We start from the raw sequence: 26,610 nt of genomic DNA, 5'->3' as shown, positions 1-26,610 counted from the left end.
AGCATTACTGTGAGAGCCCAGGACTCATTAGGTGTCACATGTTCCTGTTTTGTAGCAAGAGAAATAATAAAACCCTCCCAAACAGTTGCTCTGCCCATGGGATAAAGAGGATTAAGTCTATATTTGTGCCACTGGTCTCATGTTACTGCTGATCCCTCCAGCCCTCAGACAGACACACAGAGACTTGTTGATTTCATCTTTGCAGCAAGAGCTTTATACAGAAGATGTACATAAGAAAATATACAATTCGATTTCTATATGGGAGGCAGAGGAGTGTTCACCCTCTTAAAGGTCATTTACACTGTTACAGAGGAATAAATAGACATATATTTATATAACTCTTCAGGATTTAAAAACGTAGTTGAATTGCAACTGTGGCTTTGAAATAGCTGTGACAATAAACCATAGTCATCCTGGTGTCCTGCTAGATCTCTGGAGTATGGGTGGGAAGGAGAGGAGGGGTGCCTGAGCCAACTGCACCTTCTCCTCTTGGACATCTTGGAGACCCCACAGAGTGGGAGGGAAATCCAGTCTTTCGATGGCTCCAGGTTTGGAGGTTCCCAGTACTGTTTCCCTTAAAGGATTTCTGGCCAATTTTGGGAGATTGCTGCCTCAGGGCCACTGGCTCTTGGTCACTGCTTCACCTGTCCCCTCAGCCCTGGCCTGCAGGGATCCCCTCTGTGGGAAGGCAGGGGAGTCTCTTGGCATGGCTTGAGACCAATTTTCCTTATCAAACAGCTGGGGGAGGGATGCTCCCACCCTCCCCTTTGCTCCCTCTCCTCTGGAATGGAGAGACAGCAACCAGCTGGTTGATCAGGGATGTGGGTTCTGTTTCTTGTGGGAAAGATGACTGTGTTTTACCAGCAGGATCTAGCTTAGCTTGTCTTAGTGTGTGGTCACGCATAGTTTAGTTTTTAAAGAGGCCTCTTTTAAAATACATAGATGTCAGAAAAGATTGAGAAGGTGGATTCCATCCTTGTGATCAGCAGAGAAGCAGGGATTCAGAGGAGGCTGCAGGTGTTCATATATATCAGAAGTGCTTCCTGACAGGTAGGAGAAGCTCGAGGAAGGACTCAGAAGTCAGTAGTTTCCTGATGGTTGAAGTGACCGGTCACCAGGACGGGCCATACTGGAGCCTGCTAGCATTAAAAAAGAGAGAAGGCCACACCTTTAAGGGGATTTTTTCCAGCAGAGCAGTGAACTTGTAACATTTTTCTATTTTTAAACCAGTGGATGAAGCCCATACTTGACAGTGAAGAGTTTGGAGTCAAGGAGCTGTTACAACTTCCCACAGCAGAGGAAATGGGTCAGTCCTATCTCTGAGCTACTCTGCCAACTCTCTGTGTGACTTCTGAGGATCTTACCCAAAGTGCTGGTGGTCAAGGAACACTTTTTTGGCAAAGGAAGGAAACCCAGAATGAAATCTTCAAGAGTAGTGGAGTATTTTGATGCCCTGATTCTGAAAATCCAGGGCAGGTGTAGTCTTAGAAACTACCAAGCAGCTTTTCATCTTAAATGTGCCCCAAGTCAGTCCTCATCCCTGAAATACAGACTCCTGTATGTGACAGCTGCCTGGCTCTCAAGGGGTGCATGTTGAAATCAGAGGCACTTTCATAAAATTCATGCTCACCACACTGGTGTGGGTTTGTGTACCTGCATTTTGGCACTGACACCTGAAGGCACTGAGCTTTGTCTTCTGAAGATTGGAATAAATAGTTTTCTATTTCATTAGCACTTGTAAACCTGTTTGAGGGGGCTGGATGGAAAGTGCTACAGGAAAAAAAAAACCAAACCAGGTATTATTGTCATGGTTTTCTTATTCTCCCCATGGAGGAGTGAACTGGGATTGAGTTCAGGCAGGGAAAGAAGATTAAGAATGGTCAGACCTGTAAATAAACTATGTTTAAGTACAGTGGTTTAGAAAACTGAAGTTTTTCCGTGCTTAGAGCAGAACTTTTCCTGCCCTGTATGGAATGACTGGTATTTCCATCTCTAATCCATAAAACCCTCTGGCACTACAAGAGAAATAACCACTTTGGAAAGGCACAGAGCAGCTGGCATAATCCCTGACATTTTGGTCATAAATTTCCTTTCTCCACCCTGATGTGCATATCCTTAGTGAAGTGGGGATCAAAAGGCCATAACATGGCACAATGCCCACCTCTTTTCATACAATGCAGTGCAGGATCACTGCACTTTCTCTAACAAATAAGCAAAGGTCCCTTCCCCAAGAGCTTACAAACTTGCAGGCTCATTCAAAGTCCTCTGGAATCTGTACAAACTCCAGGCCTATTTCTGGGATGGGAAAAAGTAAAATGCTTGGGGTGGAGTGATGACAGTTGTGGCTTTTTTGCTCCTCTGCAGGCTGAACTTAATACCCCTGGTAGTTTCCAGCTGTGGAAGGTGTCTGTGTGATCAGTTTTCACAGCTGGTGTTTGCCTTGGTGGCTGTCAGCAAAAGCTCATTGCTGGAGGGGAAGGCAGCCTGGTGTCTGAATCACCTCCTTACCCAAAGAATATTTCCCATCTTGAACCTCCCTCCTCTGGGATACTCATTTGAAGGCAACAGACGTTTTTAAATACCTGACTGTCTTGGAGGGAATCATAGTTGTGGAAAAGGAAGTGCTGAATCAAGAGCTGCTCCTTATGAAAGATATCGACTTTCCTGTGGGCTGGGCAGTCTGGGGCAAGTCTTCCCAACAATGCCCTGTCCTGAATTTCACACCAGGCCTGGAGAACCTATATAGGGCAAAGGGCTGGGCATCTCCAGCTGGTTAGAAAAGTAAAGCTTGTGTGGTCCCAGCTCAGGGTAGGAGTCAGCTAAATCCACCCTTGTTTTGATATGTAGTGTTTATCCCTTTTGCATAACAATTACATCTTGACTTGATATGGGGCTTTGGTGTTAGGACAGGGTGCATGTCACCATAGTGCCTGAAGCTTGATTGAGGCTTAAACCGTTACAGTGTAGGGCTTTTGGTTTTTTTCCTTATGTACAGTGATTGCTGCAAAAAGAGATAAATTTTTCCCATGTTGCAATAGAAGCTCTGAAGATTTCAAAATTATTCCGTGTGTATTTTCGGGATCCTTACTTCTCTATTTCATATTTATTTACATGTTTTGCCCCAGGCCTGTCTTTAGCCCTGTATTTTTTTCACAGAGCTGATTCCATCCCTGATGCTACAGGCACGTTCTCTGCTCTGGGAGCTCATGGAGCCAGGAGATGGTGCAGCTCTGAGCAGAGACATGTGTGGGTGGGTGGATGAGCTGCTGTAAGCCAAACCCTGGTGGCATTTAAGACTGATGCCACCAAAGGTGCTGGGGCTTCTGTTGTGACTAAAGGGGAACATTCTTACCGTGTTTAATGGCGGCTCCCCTTCCTGGACCTCTTGGTGGGCAGCTTGCAGGCGCGGAGGGCCGGGGTGTCCCTGATGGGCTGTCCCCGGTGCTGGGCTGGGCTGGAGCACGTGTCCTCAGCACGGGTGCGGTTGCCTTTCAGCCACCTGTGGCACAGCGAGGGAGGGAGAGAGGGATGTCACAGACATCTTTTCAGAAAAATCTTTTCTTTAAGATTTTTCTCCTTTCTGAGAAGCTGCGGCCTCAGCAGCAAATGCAAACAATGGTTATCTGCTGCTGTGGAATGTAACAGGTGGATCTGTGATTGGTCTCCTGTGGATGTTTGGATTTACTGACCACTCACGGCAGAGCTGTTCTTGCTTTCTGCCAGGACACAGATCTTTGTTATTCATTCCTTTTCTATTCTTAACTTAGCTAGCTTCTGAGAACTTTTCCTTCTATTTCTTTTTAGTATAGTTATAATGTAATATATATCATAAAATAATAAATCAAGCCTTCTGAACATAGAATCAACATTCTTGTCTCTCTCTTCACCCTGCAACCCTTAAGAGCCCTGTAACAGAGGAATTTGAAAAAGAGGCAAACCATGGGCAGCAGGGTGGGGAGAGAGCTGCCCGGTGTGCCAGCAGTGTGTTGGCACCACAGAGAGCAGGGTGAGGAGAGAGCTGCCCGGTGTGCCAGCAGTGTCCTGGCACCATGGAGAGCGGGTGGGCAGAGAGCTGCCCGGTGTGCCAGCGGTGTCCTGGCACCATGGGGAGCAGGTGGGGAGAGAGCTGCCCGGTGTGCCGGCAGTGTCCTGACACCACAGACAGAAGGGTGGGCAGAGAGCTGCCTGGTGTGCCAGCAGTGTCCTGGCACAGCTCAGGCCCAGCAGGGTGAGGAGAGAGCTGCCCGGTGTGCCAGCGGTGCCCTGGCACCACGGGCAGCAGCGTGGGCAGAGAGCTGCCCGGTGTGCCGGCAGTGTCCTGGCACCATGGGCAGCAGGGTGGGCAGAGAGCGGCCTGGTGTGCCAGCAGTGTCCTGGCACAGCTCAGGCCCAGCAGGGTGAGGAGAGAGCTGCCCGGTGTGCCAGCGGTGTCCTGGCACCATGGGCAGCAGGGTGGGCAGAGAGTTGCCCGGTGTGCCAGCGGTGTCCTGGCACAGCTCAGGCCCAGCAGGGTGGGCAGAAAGCTGCCTGGTGTGCCAGCGGTGTCTGGCACAGCTCAGGCCCAGCAGAGCCCGTGGCGGTGCCGTACTTGCGCAGTGGGGCCAGCTGGCAGCTGCAGTGCCAGGGGTTCCGGGAGATGGTCAGCGTCTCCAGTTTGTCGAAGGGGAAGTTTCGGGGCAGCTGGGTGAGCCGGTTGTTCTCCACGTGCGCGGTTTTCAGCACGGTCACGCCAGCAAACGCATTGTCTGCAAACTGAAGCACAAAGGTTTGTGGTGAGGAACGTGGAGCTGGGGAATGGGCACTCCAAACATGGGGGCCTCAGTTCCAGACTTTGAGTGTCTGGAACAAGGCACTGGGACATGCTGCCCAGAGATGTTGTGAATGTGCTGTCCCTGCGAGTGTGCAAGGTCAGGATGGACAGGGCTCGGAGCAACCTGGTGCCCATCTCCGAGGGTTTTGCAAAGGGATGATCTTTAATGCCCCTTCCAACCCAGGCTATTCTGTCATTCTGTGAAGCATGGAGAGAGCAAGAGAAGGAGCTGTGAACAGGGAGCTGGCTTGCTGGATGCTCTGTACACTTGAGAGGCAGCAGGCTGGTGGGCTTATGGTTGATGGAGTCTCCTACAGGGACAGCTACATCCCAAATCCATGTGGGATTGTCTTTGCAGCCACATCCCTAAATAAATTGAAATCTGGCAACCTTTTTTTTATTTTTGAGCAATAATTCTCCCTTCTAAATGAAGATATATTCTGGTATATTCCTTTCTAAGGCTGGAAATCCTCCCAAGGCCTGTTGCCTTGCCTGGAGCAACTGAAGGAGGAGTGTTTGTGGCCTCTGAAGGGGCTGTAGACTTTGGCAGTGCCTGGGGGCTCTGAGTGGAAATTTACACTTGGCATTTGAGTGATGTAGAAATACAGGCAGGTTTCCAGCACCTCAGCCTCCTCATTTTTTCTCGTTTCCAGTGGGTTTTTTGTAAGGGATGCCGTAAAATTTGTGCTTTCTTGGTTGACAGGGAGGCTTTAAAGTAGAGCCTCCCTTAAGAAAGTGTTAAAAAGCAAGAGAGGCTGTAGATCAGGCTGTGCAGCTCTCTCCTCTCTTCCCTGAAGCCTCATCCGTGATGTTTTTCAGCCCATGGTTACTCAAGCTGGAAAGTTGTTGAAAGCAAACCCCTCAACAGGAACTTCCATGGCAGTGATGGACTGGGGAGGGGCTCCCTGACAAAGCACAAAGCTCTTCTTGGCTATGACAAACCATTTCTTCCCCCTCTCAAAGTGAGGGGAGAGCTTTCTCTAAAGGTTGGAGGGGACACTCACTAGGTCTTCCCAAAGCCCCAGGACCTGTGCTCCCATTTCTGAAAAGAACCTTGCCCTTCTCATGGACCATGAGGGTGTGTTCATGCTCTCTGAGCTGAAAAGCTTGACAGAGGGAATGCACTATTTTAAGCCGTGAGCTTTTGTCATCTTCCAAATTAAGCATTGCTGGATGGGATTAGAGTTTAGCTAGGAGACTCCCAGATCCCTGTGGCTGCTAGACAGCCAGCATTGCTGGTCTTCTCCTTCCAAAGCTGAGCTGAGCTCAGGAGGCTGGGCTGTGCTGGTGGTGGAGCTGCTCTGAGGGATGCTGGCACGCCATGGAGGGGCGGGAGGCTGGACAGTGCTGTTACTGTCTCAGCTGCTCATTCCTCTCCCAGCCCCATGAGGAGAGTTCACATCTGCTGCTAACAGCTACAGAGCTGCCTGCCAGACCGTGTCTTCGGGAAGAAAAGGGTGATTTTTATCCCTTATTCAGATGGAGGATTGCTGCCGTTAAGTTATTTTACACTGAACACACAGACAGGGGTGCCTGTCTCATGTTGAGGTACAAGGAGGGTCCTGGCCTGTGCAACGCAGCCCTGTGGGGTCCAGTGTGGGTCTGTGATGCTGGGGGGAGATGGGAGCTGGAGCCTGAGCTCCAGCTTTCACTCAGGCTCTTCCTTTTGTTCAGATGTAATTTAGGCTGGAGTAGAATTGTGTGAGTTTACTCTTGATCAGCTCAAAAATCTTGCAGCCACGCAGGGAAGAGCTAAGGGCAGCATGTTTGTGAAGGAGAAAGGGCTGCAGTAAAGATGCTGGCAGCACTTAGAGCATTTGGTGGTGATTTCCTGGATCGTGCAGCCTCTGTGATTAGATGTCTCTTAGCAGTGCAAAGTTCACACGTGGGCTGTTTGGGTATGAGACCTTTGAGGATTTGAAGGGAAAATGAGCTGGAAGCTTTCTATTTGCAAGCCCTAGAGCTGCAGAAGCCCCCCCTGTTAGTGCTGATCCCATAAAGTGATGTCCTGTTGGGCTGCTGTGGAGGAAAGGAGGCACTGGCTGCACAAGAGCCTTTTAAGTTCCTATCCACGAGTGGTCACTGTAAAAAAAAAAAGTCCTTTTTGCTGGCTAGAATTGTTAACCACTGCTTCTTGGTCAAACCAAGGATGCTTATTTCCCTGGAACACCCCAAAGTCTAATTTCTTCAACATGTAACTTGGAACTCTGATATCTCTAGCTGGTACAACATTATGCTGCAATATTTGACTGAAAGTGCCTTAGAACTGAGTCTACAGAAGTGCTGTCAGACAACATCTAAGGTCGTGCCTAGCAGAGGCATTCAGGGTTAAAACCATTGCCATTAACCTGGAGAGGTTAATGCTCAGAGTGGACAAGGGCTGAAATGCTGAAGTCATTTGGTTTAGGTAGTGTTGTTCTGCACCTGGACAGACCGTAATTCCAGTTTTTTAGCTTTTTGGAATTCTATCTCCCTTTGAAAACTCTGATTTTATGCATTTCTTGTAGCTTTCATGTGGTCTGCTCATCACTGCGAGACTGAGTTGTGAAGAAATTCTCTTTTTCATCATATCTTCCTGCATGTGGTGGGTGTTGCTTTGCAGTGCAGTCCCAGCCTGGCTCACCTGGACTCTCTTTGGGCTTACTGGCAAAGCATCATCCCAGGCAGAACTGTTCTGTTCTGCCTGCAGCTCCCTCTCTTTCCAGCCATGGAGGATTCACCCAGGACATCAGGCTGCATCAGGATGCGGTGCTGGGTTCTGCAGCACTGCCAGGCTTCTCAAAGTCCTAAAACAAGTGATTCCCTGAGTGTGATACTCCTGCCTGTGGATCCTGCTTTCTCACAGAAAAAGGAGGGGGTTGTTTTGCCCTTCAGGATACCTGAATGTCCCTCCTCCCCTCCAGTGGGAACAGGGCTCCTTTGTGAGATGCTGCGAGAGTTCCTTTTGAGACAGCATCAATAAACAAACCTTTCTTTGTAATGTGTCAGGTTGGGAGGCAGCGGGGAGGTGAAGGTCTGTACCCCTACCTGTCTGCAAGGCAGGGGTAGAAACCAGGACTGTTCACAGCCCCTCCAAGGAACCTCCCTCTCCCAATCCAGAGCAGGTACCTGGGCTGAGCAAAGGAGGCAGAGCAGCTCAGTTCTGCAAGGTGGAAGTGTCCCACTATGAGGGACCTGCTCACCTCTCATCCCTCACCTTGTGTCTATGAATATGGAAGGTTCCTAATTGTTCTGGAGCATCCCAGATACCTTTCTCAGTGTCCGGTGTCACCTCCAGCTTGGGAGGGAATGCACTGCCTTGCATCCATCCGGAGGGCTTAATCAGCTCCAGATAATTTGGTTTTGCATAAATAACTCAACAGAGGGGTGGGGTGTGCTCTCTCTTCCCTTGCTTGAGCCACGTCAGGGTGCAGTCAGTGCCTTGCTGCCTGCAGAGCCTACAGACCTGCACTTCCCCTCTCCTCTCTAAGGGAGGGTCAGCAAACCAAGGGCTTTGTAAAGGGGAAGAAAAGTGAGCCCCATGATTCTGATCCGCAGCAAGTGGAAGGAGAAGGAACTCACCTTCTTCAGTTTCATGTTGTCCAGGTGGAGTGTCTGCAGGTATCGCCCGAAGGACTGGAAGGCATTGTCAGGGATGACCTCAATAGGGTTGTGAGAAAGTTTCAGTTCCTCCAGCACTCTCAGCTTACTCATTGCATTCACAGGGTAGCTGCTCAGCTGGTTCTTGTCCAGGTGGAGGACAGCAAGGTTTTCTACATCCTCCATGGCCCCAGGTAGGAGGTTGGTGAGGGAGTTGTCGGAGAGGAAGAGCCAGCGCAGATCTTTAGCCCCATTGAAGACCCCTGGTTTCAGCTCCTGGATTTTATTGCTGCCCAAGTGCAGGATGAAGAGGTTGACAAGAGGGGAGAGGAGCCCTTTGGATAGGTCTGGGATCTTGTTCTTGTCCAGGTACAGGTAGGTGAGATCAGAGAGATCATCAAAGGCTCCTGGCTTGATGACACTGATCTGGTTGTCGGTGAGATAGAGGTAGACCAGGCTCTTGAGCCCCCGGAAGGCTCCGGTGGAGATCTCCTTGATCTGGGAGCTCTGGAGGTGCAGGGACACCAACTTCTTCATGTCACGGAAGCCGTTGGTGGGCAGGATGGGGAAGTTGTTCTTCTGCAGGTTGAGAAGCCGTGTCTGCTCAGGCACTTTGGGGATCTTCTTGAGCCCCGCGTTGTCACAGATGACGTGCTGCAGGTCCCCGCCGTGGCAGTGGCAGCTGGGGGGACATGCCTGCATGGTGGAGACCAGACATGCCAGCAGGCTGAGGACACCGAGGAGGAAGCCTGACCCATTCATGGTCAGATCTGGAATTAAGTGTGGTGGGAAGAGAAGCAGGAGGAGGAGAGTGACGGGTGAGGGAGAGAGAGAGAGAGAGTTTGCAGCATACTGAACACAGCCCTATTTATAATGTTATTAAAAAGCAAAATCCCTTCCCACAAACCACAGGCAGCAGCCAGTTGGAAACAACTGGCTTTGGGAACTTACTGTGAGCTTAACCCCTTGGCACCAGGCAGAGGAGTGTCCACGGCCCTGCCTGGCCCTGCTGCTGAGCAATGTGCAGGAGTAGTTTTCATCTCTGGAGGAAAATGGGAGGCAAATACTCAGGAAGAACCAATGCAGACCTGCTCTGTGGAGAACCTCCCTGCTGAGCAGGGCCCAGATTCATCTGCAGGGGGGGAAAACAGCCTGCTTTGGTTGAACAGCATAGCAGGGAGCACTGCTGAGCTCCACAGCCACCTCCTGCTGGAGCTTCCAGCAGATTCTGGGGTTCTGCTTAGCCTCAGCTGGTCTGGGGAGAAGCATCGGGTGCTGTTCTCACAGAGGAAGGTTCCTGGTGGGGGTGGGATGCCTTTTTTCACTGACTCAAGAGGAGTTTGCCTAAACAGGGATTGGAGAAGGTGGGAGTGCTATGGGATCATGCCAAAGGCCAACAGTGCAGCAGTTGCTCTTCCAATGCAAAATTTTGGTTGAACACTTCCAGATCTAGGCTGCATTGAAGAGCTGGCCAAGAAAGGGAGTGCAAAGACAGTCTTAATTTCATTTCTTTCTGTGTCTTTTCTTATGAGCAGTTGAGGATAATATGGCCACGGTCAGGACGCCTGATGCCTTCCACCAAGGGATGGGGCAGCATCAGAGCCTGCAGGGCAGTGGTGGGACATGGGCTGGTGGGTATGAAATGCCAGGCAGTGGTGTAGAGGTGGGTGGCAGTGCCTGTGGCTCTCAAGGCAGAGCTGTGGAAAGAGAAAAGCATTGGCATTGGTAAGGAGATGGAGAAGCAGCAAAACAAAAGAATCACTGCTGGAGCTGGGAGTGGCATCTGCCTTGGCTCCTGTCTAAGGGTGGTGGTGGCAAAGGTGAATTAACATCACAAGGGATGTCTCCTGCTCTCCCAATAAAGAAGGTTAAAGCAAAGCAGTTAAAAGCCCCAGCGCCTGCTTCTGTGAGCGTGAAGAGAGATCCAGGGGTTGCAGGGTGGGGTTTGGAATTGGAACATTTTGAACTGATTTCCAGCCAGTTCCTGGCTGCAGCAAACAGCTGAGAGCTGAGCATATAACTGTGAGCTTGTTGAGATTTCTGCTCCCGAGGCTGGCTGCAGAGCCCCAGAGGAGCCTGTGCAGAGGCAAGACGGGCTCAAGGAAGGGAGGGAGTCCAAGGGCTGACTTAGGACACAGACTGGCGTATTCACTGAGATTTCTGGGTTTTTCCATTGTTGCAGTGAGAATCAGCTGGCGCTGCTGAGCGCGCTCCGGACCCTGTTATGCAAACGGCCTGGCAGCCCTGCTCTGGTCAGCAGCTGTCAGTCTGAGCAGTGTTTGCACTGCAGGACTAATTTGGGGCAGAAAATAGGCTTCTGGGGTGGGAATGTGGTTCTGGTGAGTCTGTGGCCAAAGGATGATGTAATATGTGGGACCGTGGTGCAAACCAGGCCATGTCAGGCTTTCAGTGTTCGTCAGCCCTGAGATGTGATGCCCTGGAGCAGCTCACCTCAGCACCAAGAGATTCTCACCTCTGGAGAGATGATCTGACCTTGAGAGCTCCTTGCTCCTTGGGATTTAAAACTCTTTGATCCAAACAATGGTATTTTGGCTTATGCCTGGTTCAGTAGGCACCACAATGGTCATGCATGTCCTTTTCACTCTGGAAAAGCTCTTTGAGTGCCTTGGTCAGGACCTTTGAGACAGAGAAGCAAGAGATAGACAGAACCTTCTGCATTTTCCTTCTCTCCCTCTTCAGTTTGCTGTTCCATGATTCTGAGGATGCTCCTGAGTGTGCACTGCTCATGAAGCTCAGGCAGGGAGCTCAGGGAATGATTGGATAAGAAAAAAAATCACATTTAAAGCATCATCTTCTATCTACTAATTGATTTTATTCTTTCTCTCTGAGTAGGTTCAACCACTTTAATTTTCACTGCAATCATTTGATTAACAATTCCTGCAGTTATGTTACTCTGTGCAAGAGCAACTGGTGGGTGATATTTTAAACCCTGCCTGTTTCTGTTGGACTCTGACTCTGGGGACTGAATCTGTGCTCCTTTGCTGAGAGTCTAATACTTGGATTTCCCCTTGCAAAAAAAAGGTCATCTAACAGCTTACTGCTTCTGCAGAGATTTTGGCCAGTGTGGATCAGGTTGGAGCAAAAAGCTGGTGAAGGCCTTGCAAACCCCATCCATAAATACATTGTACCCATGTATATTTCTGGAACAAGACCCTTTTCAAAGGTTAAACTGCTCAAACTTAAAACCTCTTTCTCTTTCTTCCTCTCACTTTCCTCCACCCTTTTTAAGTTTGCTGGCTGAAACTGCAGATCTGGGGGAACAGAGACACTCTCTCCCTGCAGGGATGTGTGTGCTGTGGCTGTGGACACCAGTGAGGTGCAGCTTCCTTGTGGGAATGTTGGGACACAGCTGGTGTGAGGTGGGAGGCTGTCCCTGCTTCAGCACTTGTAGGAGTGACGGGGGGGGGTCACACACGGTTGGGATGGACAGAGACGAGATCTCTTTGAAGCCAAGTCGTACAACTTGGGGTTCATTGCACAGGGCCTGGGTGCAGGGCCCTGCTGGCAGCTGCCAGCCACAGCTCAGAGCAGGCCCAAAGAGGAAGAGAGAGAAGGCAAGAGCATGGTAAAGAGAGAATGAGAGAGTAAAAGAGAGGATCAGAGGGCAAGGTTCCTGTTACAATACAGGAATAAATAATAAAGCAGAATAAATCTTCTTCTGGTTGTGGAATTTGGGGTTCATTGCAAAGGGCCTGGGGTGCAGGGCCCTGCTGGGAGCTGCCAGCCACAGCTCAGAGAAGGCCCCAGAGAAGAGAGGGGGAGAGAGGGTGAGAGAGTAAGAGAGTAAAAGCATAAGAGGGTGAATGGAAAGTATGTGAGTGAGTGAGAAAGTAAGAAGTGAGTAAGAAAGGGAAGAAGAAGTAGAAGTGAGTGAAGTTCCCGTTACAATACAATAAATCATCTTCTGTGTTGAATATTCTGATTCTCACTAACCAATCTAGTACAAGATACAAATCCTATAGCATTTCCATACAACCTATAAGAATCACTACATTACCATACTGTGTTACATTTTAAACCGTAAAAACTCCTCTTTAGACCCCTTCTGCCAAGCTGGCAGGGTCTGCTCTGACCTTGGGCCTGCAAGCAGAGGGTGTTGTTCCATCAAAAGGGGATTACCTTCAGCCAGCCACACCATTGTTTTCCAGTTGTTCAGTAACTGAGGGCTCTCAAAGCTTGCTTTCATTTCAATCTCACTTATAGTTTCTATATTCTCAAAATCTTTTCCAGGCAATCATATTTATAAGGCTTTCCTGTTTCATCTTCCCCAACAAGTACTCCTGCCAGTCCTGATCCTGAAGTATGGTTTAGGTGGATTCCAGGTTATTATTGGGGGGAAAGATGTCTGCTCCTCAGATCCGTTTCTCCAGACTCAAGTAGTGAATAAAAGGAAGTTCTTTCCCTTGGTATTTTTTGATTTCCATGCCTCGGCAAGCACATTCCTGTGGTGGGAGCTGTTTGGCATCTGCCACAGCTGGCACCTCTCCCCTGGCTCCAGGTTGTTTGTGTTTTGAGCTGCTCACTAGACAGCTCTGCTCTTCCCACACCAAGTTTTGCAGCCCTCGACTGGCCAGCAAATGTCCAGCCTGGCTCCCACCCGCGGGTGGCTGGCAGTCTGCAGTGACAATGGAGCAGTGTTGGTGTCCCTGTGCTGTGCTCAGGGCGAGCTCAGTCCTGGCCAGCTCCTGCCTCACGTCCCCTGGGACCAGCACTGCAAGGACATTGCAGAGAGGCAGGATTATCCTGCCACCTCTCTTTCTTAATTGATTAACAGTTCTGCAAACATTCCTGGTGATTTGCAGATGCTGGACTCCCCTCCTTCTTAGAGGTGTTGTGGGCTAAACGAATAAATACAGTTTTTGAAGCAGTATAAATATAGATTTGGGGTGTTTCTTTGATGTTGCAGGTCTGACCTGGTTTGATACAATACTGGAGATAGTATTTTCCACGTTTAATCCTTGTTTTTTTAAGTATGAAGGTTCTGGCATATCAAGACAGCTCCATAGTTGAAATAGTCCATTGCTCTTTTAAGCCTGATTCTGTAGCTTTTGAGGGCTCCAGATCTGGTTTCCTGTGACAGTGCAGACTTGCAATCACCTTCTTGGAGTGGCACCAGTGTAGCTGCCTTGGGGTGCAGCCCTCCTCTTTTTGGCTGAAGGTGGGGGCTCAGGCATCTTCTGGGGGTGTCCAGAAGTGTCCCAGCTCTCGTGGAGCTGAGCCCCTGGCACAGGGTTGGGAGCAGGGTGGGAGAAGGTGCAAGTTCAGCAGTGTCCCATGGATTTGTCCCAAGGGCAGAGTACACTCCAGACAGTGTTTGAGGAGCTGTGGTGGATGGGCGAAGGGAAGTCCCAGAGGTTTTCTTGAGTTCCCCTCTCTTCCAGGCAGCTCCTGTCCCAGCAGTAACATCCAGGGCTCTGAGTTCAGACCCGAATTGCCATTTTAATTTTTAATTCTTGAAGAGTCCCATCACTGCAGTGTGGAGGCTGCTTGTTGAGCTGGAGGAGGTGATGGTGGGTCTACCTCCTTCCTTCTGATGGTTTTCTTCCACTGCAGCATGGCCTCCACCCATTGATGTGTTGCCAGTTTGGCTCCCCATTGATGTCCACCCACCCTTCCCTTCTGCCGATTCCAGCAGCTGCTGGATCAGGCTCTTGGCCTCTCCTGTGAAGCTCACCCAGCCCTTACAGCCTCTCCCAGCCCTGCAAGGCACCAGATGTTCCCTAGCATCCCACTGCTCTAGCCAGGACTCTTGTCCTGCTTTGCAGAGCCTTCTTCCCTTGTGGAGCACCACTGATCCATGCAAGACTTCTGACTTTCCCAAATGTTCCCCAGCCATCAGTCCCCTCTGTTCTCAAAATGGAAAATGGGCTTCATGTGGTGACAACATTTCTGCTTGTCCTCGGCCTCCCCATCCCACCCCACCTTGTTTTGGGGAGATCTGATGAGTAGGTGGTTTCTGTAGCTGTGGAAATGGGCTGTGAGAACATTTAAAAGGCCTCATGGAAATAACAAGACTCCAGACTTCCAGCCATGTGTTTGGTTGGAGCTGAGCTCTCCAAATCCATAGGGATGTTATCTTTACCCCTAGATTTTTGCTGAGTTTCCTTGTCCAATAGCATCCTGATACCTCCAAACCAGTGGTTTTCTACCTTCATGTGACCTTTGTACATTTTCTCTCACTTTTTCACTTTTCTCAAATGCGTCAGCACTAGGGAGGGTGGAGTTAATTGCGCAGCAAAGACCTTTTATCACACTGTGGGTAAACCAGTGACTGCCCATGTCTTTGCTGGTTGCCACTGGGCAGCACTTCTGCCCTGCTGGCAGGAAGGGGGAAACGCTTCCAAGCCTCAAGGCTTCTGCTTGGCCTGGAGAGAAGAGAGGCAGCTTTAGCTCAAGATCAGAGGAACAGCTTGTCCTCCCTGGGCAAGAACAGGAGATTCATTCCCAGTCAGGCACACTGGGTTGTCCTTTTGGTCTCCTCCTGAGGCAAAGCCATTGCGTGCCACAGCACAAAGAAGGTGCTTTGGGCACCTAATACCTCTGGGATCTCTTTAAAGCCCCATCCAAACTGGGACTGTCTGGCAGCTCTCTTGGTGGAGAGATGTCAACAGGGTGGCCACCCTTAGAGATTTGTCCTGCAAGACTTGTTTGTTTGTGCCCCGATGTTTTTGACACAAAGATGGTACTGTTTCTGGGGAAGGAAATGAGATCTCAGTGTGGCACAGGCTGGATGTGATCAGAAGTTGTTTTTATTTGCAGCAGCAAAGTTGACCTGAAGGTTCAGGAATATTCCAATACAACTGGGGATAGTGGGATATCTCCAAAGCAAGGAGATGCATGTTCCCAGGGGACAGAAAAGTTTAGTGTGATCTTGGCAGTGAGCAGCTGAGGGAGGGAAGGTTCTTGCTCAGTTATGAACGATTTTGAGCTTGCTGTGATGGGAAGGGATGGGGTTGACTCAGGGAGAGATATCCAACACAGACACCCTCAGCACAGGTTTAGGGATAATTAGATCCATCCAGCATGTTACACTGAGAGGAGTTCAAAGGGCCTCTTAGAGGTCCCTGAACACATCTCTTGGGTTGCCAGTCTGCTTTCTGTTGTTCATGATGCCCTCTTTGAAGTCTGAAAATCCCTATTATTTCACAGTCAATTTGCTGCTTTTTTTCTGAGGCCAGTATTGTCTCCAGCAAAGCTCAGTTTCTGTAGGCTTTAGTTTGGCAGTTCAAGCCCTGCCATCATCATCCTCCAGCGTGGCACTCATGGAGGGTGGTGACGAGGAGGATGAAGATCCTCCCTGAGCAGTGCAGGTCCAGGGTAAAGTGTCCTCCCAGGAACTCATGCCTTTCTGCAGCCCTGACCTTCTGCTCAGTCCCACCCAGTATAACCCACTTGGGGTGCTGGTGGTTAAACCCCAGCCTTTTCATTACAGCCTTTCAGCAGCAGTTAAATGTGGAGGACACTGGGTGTTTTTATTGCTGTTGAATGCCAGGGAAAACCAAGGAGCAGAGGGCTGATGTGGCTTCTTCCAAGTTATGCAGTAAATAAGCAGCACAGTTGGGAAAAACCCAGGGTCTTCAGAGTCCCCACAGTCCCCACCAGGTCAACTTGCCTCCCATATGTTTACTAAAGAGACTGAAGTCTGATTGTTCTTACTTTATTTTTAATTTTTAGACGCTTCCCTCTTCAGGCTGTTTTGCCTGTTCCACAGTGACCAGTATTTGAACAGCACTGGCAGGAAATGTTTGGGAAATGTGCTTTAAAAAACACAGTTCTGCTAAGATGTTCCTTTTATTCCTGGTTTATACAGAGGCTTGAGATTCACAAAGAATGAATCTCTTGTTGGTAGGAGCAAGTTAGGCAGCAGTTTGTTTTGGACCTGTCTTTGTCATCACTGAGGGCAGGATTGATCTGGGTGTTGGGGTGTCACTTGTAGTCCTACAGTAAAAAAAGGCTTTGAGGTCAATTATATTTTGTATTCTTGTAGCTCCTCTTGAAGCCAAGGGTCCAAGCTGGAATCTTTGCCTCAGAAAGCTCTGCTTTGACACCACATACAGTGGAAATTATGGAGCTGATGCTGAAATTATTGGGTGAGGTTTGCTGGACTGAATTACACCAGATGACAAGGCTGAATGATGTTAAGTGTCCCTTTGGGTCATGAGGGCTAGGAATCTTCATGGATATCTCCAAGTTTAAAGTGGTGTGTGGAGTTTCGTAGAAGTGTTGCTTCATCTGCTCCTGACAATGGACATGTTGGATGGTCCACGTGTCAGATGAGGGCTGGGAGGACAGCTGTGCTGGCACGAGAGTTTGCTCCATCCCCTGCCTCCATCCCAGGAATACAGCTGTGGATAACCATCCTAAGAGGGAAATAACATCTTGGGAATAACATCTTGGAAATAACATCTTGGAAATAACATCTGGAGCAACGTCGTGGTATCTGGCTACAGAGTGGTGTGCTGGTGTAGGCAGGGGAAGGCAGTAATTGGGAAGCAGATGAGGGGCTGGAGGTTCAGACCTGTGTTGCCCTCTGAACCAGCTGGGAAGCCCATTTCTGAGGGTGTGAGGGTGTTTATGGGGACAAGCCACAGGCCAAGGCATCAATAACTGGTGTTTGGGGTATAGGGCACAGTGCTGGGCATCTGGAGGAGCCTGGTGAGCCACAGAGCTCACAGCATCCTCCTGCAGGGAGCTGCCTGCTCCTGCATCCAATTAAACTGCTGGAGAGACCCAGAGAGGCAGCAAGGATTGACTCAGGGCTTGGCTGGGATCCTGGGACCAACACTGCAATTCATCCAGCAGAGTGAAACAAAAAAACAAAGGCACTGGGATTTTTAATAAGTGTTTAAGGTCTCGGATTTGGGTCTGGTCAGTCATTTGATCCAGCCACAGGACTCGTATTAGTGGGTGGGAGAGAAATGTAGTCTGAGCATGAGACGCTGTGGGTTTGCACCCAGCTGGGAAGCTGTCCTTGTGTCTGGGAGCAGAAGCCCATTCACAGTTGCTCCCTGGGGGCTGCCAGGCTCCAAGCAGAGCAGTTTGTACCAGATGGTCCCTGCAGCATCCTGGAGAAGTTCTCCTCCAGATTCCTGGATACAAGCAGGCTCCAGCTTGGATTCATGCTGACCCTGGTGCAGTCAGCAAGAGCATCAGCCGTTGTGCCAGCCTGTGCCCACCATGAGATCCTGCAGCAGCTCCAAGCAGTGGAAAGTGCCAAGTGCTCCAGGGTTATTACACACTGTTGTACCCCATACCAGTGTTGTCTTCAGCTCATTCACAATATTTTCATCCTTGTTCACATGCTTCATCATAGTCCTTTGCAAAGCTGCACATTAATTTGGGGCACAGTGCCTGGAGTTGGGTGAGCACCATGACCATGTAGGCACATCTGGGCATTTACTCTGAAGGAACTGACCAGATCTGGGTGCCAGGGCAGTTTGGGGGTGAGAGCTGCTCACATGTCAGTCTGGAGAACTGCAGGAGAAATGAGGAAATACTTCCCACGTCAGCCCTTTCACAGCCACGCTCTCCCAGCAGAGCAGCCACAGGTGACATTACTGGGGTGACATTACTCTGAGTGGGTCAGAGACACCAGAGCAGTGCTCCAGCAGCTCCCACTGCTGAAACACAGCTTCCAAGAGCTGGAAATGTAGCAGCAATCCCAGCAATGGTGCTATTGGTGCGGCTCAGAGCTGCTCAGGGCACCTCCTGTGCAGCTCCTGCTGCCTCAGCCTGGCCACTGAGCTGGGCATAAAGCACTGGAATTTTCCTCTGAGGAGAAGTGACCTTCAGCTGAGGTGGCTCAGAGCCTGCCATAGGGATTAGCTGTGAGGGAGGTTTAGCAGCAAGAAGCTTTTGTCCTGCTGTGAGGCTTTGGGTCTGTAAGGGCAGCTGTGCCAAGTGTTGAGCAGCCTCGTGATGCCTTACAAGGATTACAGGGGCTGATGTCTGCAAAAGGATCTGCAGCAAGCAGCCATGCTGCAGCACACACTGTTACCCACAGGAGTCTGCTGCTGGCTCCAGGGTTTTTCCAAAGTGATGTCTTATGTTCCCTGAGGTATTACAGATGCAAGGTGAGCTCAATACCTTGACTGCAAGGGCACCAAGGCAAAGTCAATGTCTGGCAGAGATGGTACGGGACAGGGCTTGGAGAAACAAGAGCTTAGAAAGAGGATGGTGATCCCTCCAAGAATAGCAGTTAGGGTGTCAAAAGTACATGACACCCCAAATGTTGTGGGTGATGGGGTCAGGAGTACTGTGAGGGAGAGGAAGAAGGCCATGGCAGCCAGGTGCAGTGATGCTTTAACTCCTGTTTCTCCAAGGCTCTGTGGCAGAACTGTCTGGAGGGCCCCATCCATAGCCAGCAGAGCAGGACTTGCTGTCCCCTGAGTGGCTTGGGGGAACATCCTCCTCACACCCCACTCTTCCCTGCAGTCATGACCAGCTTTGTCTTTCCTGTGCCTGAATCCACGTGGTCCCCTTTCCCCCTGAGACACATTTCCTCTCCTGTGTTTGCAGGTTGCCTATGGGACCACAGAAAACAGCCCTGTCACCTTCATGGGGTTCCCCAGTGACAGCTTTGAGCAGAGAACTGAGACAGTGGGATACATCTTTCCCCACACAGAGGTGACCGTGACCCTCCCCACGTGCTCCAGGTGCTGTTTCAGCAGCAGACCTCACTCCATCCTCCCTGTCTGGTGCTGATGTCCAACTAAGCCCTTCTTCTCTTCCAGGCAAAAATTGAGGATCCAGAAACAGGGCAATGTGTGCCTCTGAACACTCCTGGGGAGCTTCAAATCCGTGGCTACTGTGTCATGCTGGGCTACTGGAATGACCCTGCCAAGACAAGTGAAGTGATCACTGCTGAGAAGTGGTACAAGACAGGGTGAGTCTGAGAACTTCTCCCAGATGGTCCCACAGGGTGGCACTGGATGAGGATGCATGGGTGTGTATAGGAGTGCGTGGCTGGGATTTCCAAAGTAGAGAAAACTGTCACAGTTTATCCCTCTGGTCTCTGTGACACTTACAAATGCTTTTAGCACAGAGCCCCTGGTGCTGAGTGTGCCTGGAGAGGGAGATTGTCACTGGCCACTTGTGCATGGAGGGATTGTAGGGGTACAGGGCAGGGCCAGGCATTGCCTCCCCCCTAAACCATGGAGCTTGTGGGGATGCTGCCAGTTTCTGTACCAGGAGCTCTTGGATGTCTTCCCTGTGCTCATCTCAGCCATTATCCTCTGATCCCACCCTGGCTGGGGGCAGCACCAGCCATTCTTCACCCAGCTTGGACAGACTAGAAGGGCACTGTCATTGCAGGGACATCGCGGTGCTGAACGAGCACGGCTACTGCACAATTGTGGGGCGCTGCAAGGACATGATTATTCGGGGAGGAGAAAACATCTATCCAGCAGAACTTGAGCAGTTCCTCCACACCCATCCCAAGGTTGAGGAGGTCCAGGTGAGTGGGAGGAGGTGGGGTGAGTGAGAATCTGGTTTTGGGAATCTTGTACATAAAGCTTCTGGGATTGCTGCTTTGAAGCTATTTGTCTTTCCCTGTTTTCAGCATCAAATTCCATGTAATGTTGGTAAGCAAGGAGGAGGGGGAGGCTCGTGGGATGGAAGGGGCATGGGGCATATGGATTGTGGCAATCCCCTTGTGCTCCAGCTGCATGTCTGCAAAATGCTTGTCATTCTTTAGTTTTAAACTGCCTGTCCACTTTCGTGACTCCCTCTGAAATTCTTACTCAGAAAGCAGTCTGGAAGGACAGTTTTTACTGATAATTGCTCAACTCTGACATCCAGGAAGACTCTTCCAACAAGCCCCTGGAGATGAGGAGTGAGACTTAGTTTCACTCCTTTGCAAGACAGCAAAGAATTCCAGGACTGAGCAGCTGCTCCCTGTCTGCTGGGATTGTTCTCCTCCAGGTCTTGTGCCAGACGAGTTTCCCCATAAATAAACTGCTTATTTAGTCAGAGTTCTGCCTGTGCCAGGCGAGCATCTCTCTTTGGAACAGTCCCAGTGCAGATGGGTTGCAAACCAGCCCTGTTTATGTGGTTTCTAGGGCTTTATGTCACTGCTCTGGACTCAAAAGGATCAACGTGTCTCTAGCAGTTGGAGATAGTGGTTCAAGGCAGGGAATGACAGTAGGATTCTTGTGGAATAGTGGGAGCAAACTTTGGAGAGAGCTCAGGCTTGGGAAGCCCATTTCCTGGTGTCACAGGCAAGAGGCCCACTAAGATCTGTGATTATAGGGGTTTTAAATAATGCTTTAATTCAACCTCATCCTTCCCCTGCCATTCCATCTGGAGATGCTGAAGCACTCGTGGCAGCCTACCAACTCTCCTTGTTGTTTGTGAAACCTCTTGCCCCATTTTTTTGGAAGCAGAGGGGTGATGACAGGTCCATGCTGCATCCACAGTGCTCCAGCACCCTGTGGGATGGGCTCAGGGAACACACCATGGGCCAGACACAGAGCCTGTGGGAGGCCAGGGACATCCCCAAGGGTCACACTGTCCATCTCTCCCAACCCAGGTGGTTGGTGTGAAGGATTCAAGGATGGGAGAAGAGATCTGTGCCTGCATCCGACTGCGGGCTGGGCAGGACTGCACCAAGGAGGAGATCAAAGCTTTCTGCAAAGGGAAGGTGGGTTCCCAGTCCTCAGCTTCCTTCCAGACCAGTACACCCAGTGGCTGCTGGCGACTGCTGGATGAAAGCCCATTGATTTAGAGCTCTGGGGGACCCAGCCCTGGCAGTGCCAGGCTGTTCCTTTCAGGTTGTGTAGCTCTGGTTTTTGTCTTCCCAGATCTCGCATTTCAAGATCCCACGTTATGTTGTGTTTGTGAGCCAGTACCCACTCACTGTCTCAGGCAAGGTAGGAGGGGGCTGGGGCAGGGCAGGAGCCCTGGCATTCTGTCCCAGCTCTTCTCTGAGTCTCTCTCCCTGCTCTCTGCCCTCTGTTCCAGATTCAGAAATACAAGTTGAAGGAGCAGATGGAGAAGCACTTGCAGCTCTGAGACTGGGAAGGCAGAGCAAAAAGCAGGATAAATCAGCCCCATTTCAGTCAGCTCTGAGTCTGGTTTTCACCTGTGCCTTGGGCTACACAATGGAGACTTTCCCTGACATCAGGCTGATGGCACTTTTAGTCAATAAAACAGAGCGCCTTTTTTCCCCAGTTGGGCCTGTTTCTTTGCCAACAGAAATACTGTGGTGTGAGGAATGGATGCTCATTTTTGGAATTCTATCCAGTTACTGAAAGACCTTATGAAGATTTAAAAATGTTGAGTGTCTCTCAGCAACTTGGCTGCAGCCATTTCACAGGAGTTGAACATATGCTGGTGGGTATTTTTCTGACACTACTAAGTCCAAATGCCCTGGCTTGGCTTCCCAGGATAGGTGATGCCTCTTCTCCTTGGCTGCTGTGAGACTCCTGGGTTATTTAAGAGCAACTGAACTTGAAATGAGGGGCAGGGGTTTCAGAGAATGAGACTTTGCATTGGGGCTCTCTAAAACTGGCTGGAAAAGCTCACTCTGTTCCCACACCTCCCCCAGGTGTTTTCCCAAAAAAAACCTTCTCCAAGGTACACATGGCTTTGTTTATTTTGTTGTTTTGGACAAGACAGACAGTAAGGTTGTTGCAGAAATACCAAAATTCTTGTCCCATCGGCAGCGTGAAGCAGAGCATACCTGGGACAGCATTTTACGGGAGTTATTTGGTACCTCCCAACCATGAAACACTCCTGTGACAAGAGAGATGGCAGAGCTCCTCTTTGCCAGCAGAAGTGTCCCACCCCAGCTGGAAAGCAGAAAATGTTGCTGTCGACTCTTGCTGAGCTCCCACTGTCTCCCTGGCGGTTCCTTTGCCCGCAGAGCTACAGCTGGGCCCCTCCATGCTGCAGCTCCTGCAGGGCCTGGAGGGCAGTGGGGCAGCAGGGAGAAAGAAGAAGCGTCAGCGAGGTCTCAGTCCTTCATCTCCCAGCTGGACTGTGGGCTCTACCCATGGAAGCAGACGGCGGGGCCATGTTCCCTGGCCACGTCTGCACTCTGAAAGAAAAAGACGTGGATGGTTTGTGTCAGACTCCTTTTGTACATTGTCTTTCCAGCAAGGTCTCCTGTTCCCACACTGCTCATGGGACTGTTTCAGCACTGATCCTTCCACATTTCACTCAGGTCTCCTCCCTTTCCTGGTTACCTCTGTCACCTTCCTTCCTGAGGGAAGAACTTTTACCTGCATGACAGGAGCTGTAGCCAGGGACCTTGGGGACACAGAGGGTCTCTGTGACTGATGTCTAGGGAAGGACTGTTTACCTTCTTTTGCTTCCCACAGCACTAACCCGGGTGCAGGACAGGCCTGCAGTGAGTGGAGCTTCTCCTCCCCTCCCTGACCAGTACCTCCACGCTTGGCACAACCCCTACCCTGCCCCATGTACTCGCTGTAGATGGGGGGCAGTGGATAAGAAATACCAGTGCCACCAGCCCTGGCTGGTGAGGACAGACACACTGCTGAGAAAACCAGAGGGTCCTCGTCACAGCCAGCACAGGGGGAACAGTCCCTGCCACCCCACTCCTGCCCCTGTTCTGGGAATGGGGCAGCTCCATCCATGGGTATGAGCCCTCGCTGAGCCTGGCCCCAGGGAAGCCTTCCCTACCATCCCATGCCTTCCCCAGAGCATATCCACTCTTCGCCAGCCAGGACACCTCCCGCAGTACTTCCTGCCCCTTCCCAGCCCCTGGGATTATGGATCCCCGGCTGTAAATACTCACTGTAGAGGAAGAGCTGCCCATTTTGGCTGCCAGTGCGGTCTCGGTGTGTGCGGTGCTCCAGGCTAGCTCCATGCCTTCTGCCCTGCCCGTGCCTGAGTCCCACTCTTATAGTTCTCGCTTCCTGCCCGGAATCTCCCCGGAGAGGGAAGGTGACATCAGGGGTGTTTTACACCGAAATACGCGTTACTGGCTTGGGAACAGGAACCTGCAGTCCCAGCCTTTGTCATGGGCATTTCAGAGTTCCTCGTGACTATTAATAGAGACATCTACTGACGTCGGGGTTCGTCAGCTGCGGGTTTGCAGAACCCTGCGTGGGGACAGGCCACCTTCCTCCGCCGAAACTCCGGAAAACCCTTGTGGGCCCCGAGGAGCAGCCGAGGAAGGATGCGGGGGCAGGTCCCAAACCTCGTTCGTCTGGGTAGGACACCGGGGGAGGACACCGGGGGAGGACACTGGCCCTGGCATCCCCAGCACCGGGAGAGGACACTGACTCCTGCATTCCCGGCTCCGGGGAGGACACTGACTGCAGCACCCCCGTCATTCACAGCGAGCATCCCGCACACAGCCCGATCGGGAGCGAAGGGCTCTGCCCCCGATCCCTCCCCGGCCCCTGCGCCCCGCCCCGCCCCGCGCACGCCGGGGGCGGCCCCGCCCGGTGCCCGCCCGGGCCATGGCGGCGGCGCGGGGCTGGCCGCGGAGGCTGGCGGCTGCCGCTGGGGCCCTGCCCGGCGGGGGCGGCCCGGGACGAGCCCCGGGACCGGCCCCGGACACGGCCGCCCCCGCCACGGCCGCGCTCTACGTGCACGTGAGCGGGGACACGGGGGGAGCCGCGGTTTGTGTGTGTGCGGGGTGCCCGGGCAGTCACGGGTTTGCACACGTGGGGACACACGTGGGTCCGGGGGCTTGCACTCCTTGAGGGGCTGCCGCAGGTGGAAGGTGAATGTGGCTCCCTGGAGCTCACTCACACGTGGGTGCCTGTGGGACCCCGGGGCTTAGACACATCGGGGAGAGCCCAGCCTCGAACATGTCGTGGGGCTAGCCTGAGCTGGGGGGTCCTCGAGCCGTGCACATGAAGGGTCACACCTGTGGGTCGTGTGCCTTGTGGGGCAGGTGGGGGGGCACTGAGGTCCATGCACTGGCCTGGGGATGCCCCCCCTGGAAATGGAGTGGCTAGGGATGAGGGCATGGCTGTCCCCCACACGCTCCGTGCCCGCAGTGGCCCTACTGCCGCAAGCGCTGCTCCTACTGCAACTTCAACACGTACGTGGTGCCGGCGGTGGACGAGGCGGCCGTGCGCGCCTGCCTGGTGCGGGAGGCACAGACCCTGCTCCGCCTCAGCCAGGTGCACAGGTGGGTGCGCACGGTGGGCTCCGGGGGATTGCTGGGCCCGTCCGTGCCCACCTGCAGCTTCCCACCCTCTGCCCCACAGCGTCACCTCCGTCTTCTTCGGCGGGGGCACCCCCAGCCTGGCCAGCCCCGGCACTGTTGCGGCAGTGCTGGAGGCGGTGGCGGGGGCCGCCCACCTTCCGGCTGGGGCTGAGGTCACGCTGGAGGCCAACCCCAGCTCCGCCAGCGCATCTGTCCTTGACGGCTTCAGGGCAGCTGGGGTCAACCGCCTCTCCATCGGCGTCCAGGTGAGAGGGGCTCCCCCCGCCGCAGCCTCCGCAGCCCCCCGCGACCCCATTGTCACCGTGCTCCCCTCGCAGTCCCTGGATGACGCCGAGCTGAGGATGCTGGGCCGGGAGCACACAGCGGCAGAGGCACGGAAGGCTGTGGAAGCGGCTCGGGGGCTCTTCCCTGGCCGAACCTCCATCGACCTCCTGTTTGGGCTGCCGGGACAGAGCCGGGACGCCTGGGCCCAGCGGCTGGAGGCGACCCTGAGGCTCTGCGACGACCACATCTCCCTGTACCAGCTGACGCTGGAGCGGGGCACGGCGCTGGCAGCGCAGGTCCGGGCCGGGGCCCTGCCCACACCCCCCCAGGATCTGCTGGCTGACATGTACCACACGGCCCGGAATGTGCTGGGGGCCGCCGGCTTCCGCCACTATGAGGTCTCCAATTTTGCGCGGAAGGTGGGATGCCCCCCATGCTGTGGGATGCCCCCATGCTGTGGGATGCCCCCATGCTGTGTCCCCCATTGTCATGCTGGTCCCCCAGCAGGCTCAGCCACTCCTCTCACCCCAGGGCTCTCCCGCAGGGCGCCCTCAGCACCCACAACCTCTCATACTGGCGGGCTGAGCAGTACATCGGTGTGGGGCCAGGTAAGGGGGTGATGGGGGGCCAGTGTGGGGGCAGTGTGTGGCTGTGTGCCCCGTGAACTCCGTTGTCCCCCTGCCGGGCTGCTGCAGGGGCACATGGGCGCTTCGTGCTGCGGGCTGAGGGCGGCTGCAGCCGGGAGGCTCGAGTGCAGACCCCGGAGCCTGTGGCCTGGATGTGGGAGGTGCAGAGCCAGGGACACGGCACCAGGAGCCGGGCGGTGCTGAGCCCGCTGGAGCAGTGAGTGCTGGGGTCCCCCCCTGTGCCCCTTCCCTGTCTGTGCTGCCCCACAGCTCTCTGTGTCCCCACAGGCTGGAGGAGCTGCTCACCCTGGGACTGCGCACGGATGAAGGCATCACACAGGAGGTGAGGAGCCATCTGTGGGGACACCTCACCTCGACCCAATGCTAATCATAGAATGGTTTGGATTGGGTGGCACCTTAAGGCCCATCTCGTTCCACCTCCTGTTGTGGGCAGGGACATCTTCCACTAGACCAGGTTGCTCTGAGCCCCGTCAAACCTAGCCTTGAGTATTTCCAGGGATGTGGCATCCACAGCTTCTCTGGGCAACCTGTGTCAGGGCCTCACCACTGTCACAGGAGAATTTCTTCTCAAAATCTAATCTAAATCTGCCCTTTCCGTCCATCCATCCCTTTTCCTGTCACTCCATTCCCTTCTCCAAAGCCCCTCTTCAGGTCTCCTGAAGCCCCTTTGGATACTGGGATGTGGATGCCCCATCACTAACACCCTTCTCTTGCCCTGGGCACACAGCGCTGGGGGCACTTCTCTCCGCAGCTGAGCCTGCAGGCCGTGTTTGGGGAGCCGGGGGAGGCCCGGGCACTGCAGCAGGAGGGCTGGCTTGTCCTGGACAGCGGGTGAGCCTCGGGGAGCTGTGGCCAGGGCCGGGGGTCTCCCTGAGGCACCGGCTCTCACCACCACCTCTTTCCCAGTGGCCTGCGGTGCACCTGGGCCGGCCTGGCCGTGCTGGACTCGCTGCTGCCCGCCCTGCTCTGGCAGCTGCAGCGGGTGCTGGGCGCTGCCCGGCGCCCACCGAGGGGAGCCCCGGCAGAGGAACGAGCTGGTGGCGGGGCGCGAGGGCTGTAAGCGGTCACAATGGATAATAATGGATAATAAACCTCAAGAGCGGTGTGCTGGCTGAGGGGTGTTGGGCAGGGGCGCTGGCCGG

General features: G+C 52.6%; 3 protein-coding genes across 5 annotated transcripts in view; 2 read left to right on the top strand and 1 right to left on the bottom strand.

The window, feature by feature from the left end:
- ACSF2 (acyl-CoA synthetase family member 2) overlaps positions 1-21,579 on the top strand; it is a 38,019-nt gene extending 16,440 nt beyond the window's left edge. Inside the window, exons 11-16 of one of the 2 annotated variants that reach the window (XM_074555235.1) lie at positions 18,929-19,036; positions 19,144-19,295; positions 19,724-19,865; positions 20,940-21,050; positions 21,211-21,279; positions 21,371-21,579. In XM_074555235.1, coding sequence (XP_074411336.1) covers positions 18,929-19,036; positions 19,144-19,295; positions 19,724-19,865; positions 20,940-21,050; positions 21,211-21,279; positions 21,371-21,421 — 633 coding nt within the window. In that variant the 3' untranslated portion in view covers positions 21,422-21,579. Of the gene's footprint in view, positions 1-18,928; positions 19,037-19,143; positions 19,296-19,723; positions 19,866-20,209; positions 20,383-20,939; positions 21,051-21,210; positions 21,280-21,370 lie in introns of those variants that run through there. The other variant, XM_074555236.1, reaches the window with a different exon arrangement.
- Positions 194-9,348, bottom strand: CHAD (chondroadherin). 2 transcript variants are annotated; one of them, XM_005494785.4, is made up of 4 exons: positions 8,372-9,348; positions 4,589-4,752; positions 3,353-3,499; positions 194-1,136 (listed from the first exon to the last, which is right to left on the bottom strand). In XM_005494785.4, the coding sequence occupies exons 1-3, from the start codon at positions 9,149-9,151 to the stop codon at positions 3,358-3,360; spliced, it is 1,086 nt and encodes a 361-aa protein (XP_005494842.2). In that variant the 5' UTR covers positions 9,152-9,348; the 3' UTR covers positions 194-1,136; positions 3,353-3,357. The 2 variants fall into 2 exon arrangements, with proteins under 2 accessions (XP_005494842.2, XP_014128049.2); XM_014272574.3 differs by having other exon boundaries at positions 194-1,139; positions 8,372-9,347.
- A 2,214-nt stretch (positions 21,580-23,793) lies between the features above and the next one.
- On the top strand, positions 23,794-26,528 carry RSAD1 (radical S-adenosyl methionine domain containing 1). Its single transcript, XM_074555237.1, has 9 exons — positions 23,794-23,973; positions 24,385-24,518; positions 24,598-24,802; positions 24,875-25,240; positions 25,366-25,429; positions 25,517-25,664; positions 25,736-25,790; positions 26,196-26,299; positions 26,375-26,528. The coding sequence occupies exons 1-9, from the start codon at positions 23,839-23,841 to the stop codon at positions 26,526-26,528; spliced, it is 1,365 nt and encodes a 454-aa protein (XP_074411338.1). The 5' UTR covers positions 23,794-23,838.
- Positions 26,529-26,610: the final 82 nt, after the last annotated feature.

Source organism: Zonotrichia albicollis, chromosome 19 (assembly GCF_047830755.1).
Source record: "Zonotrichia albicollis isolate bZonAlb1 chromosome 19, bZonAlb1.hap1, whole genome shotgun sequence".
In the NCBI taxonomy this organism is placed as follows: Eukaryota; Metazoa; Chordata; class Aves; order Passeriformes; family Passerellidae; genus Zonotrichia; species Zonotrichia albicollis.
This window is presented reverse-complemented; position numbering and strand designations above follow the sequence as displayed.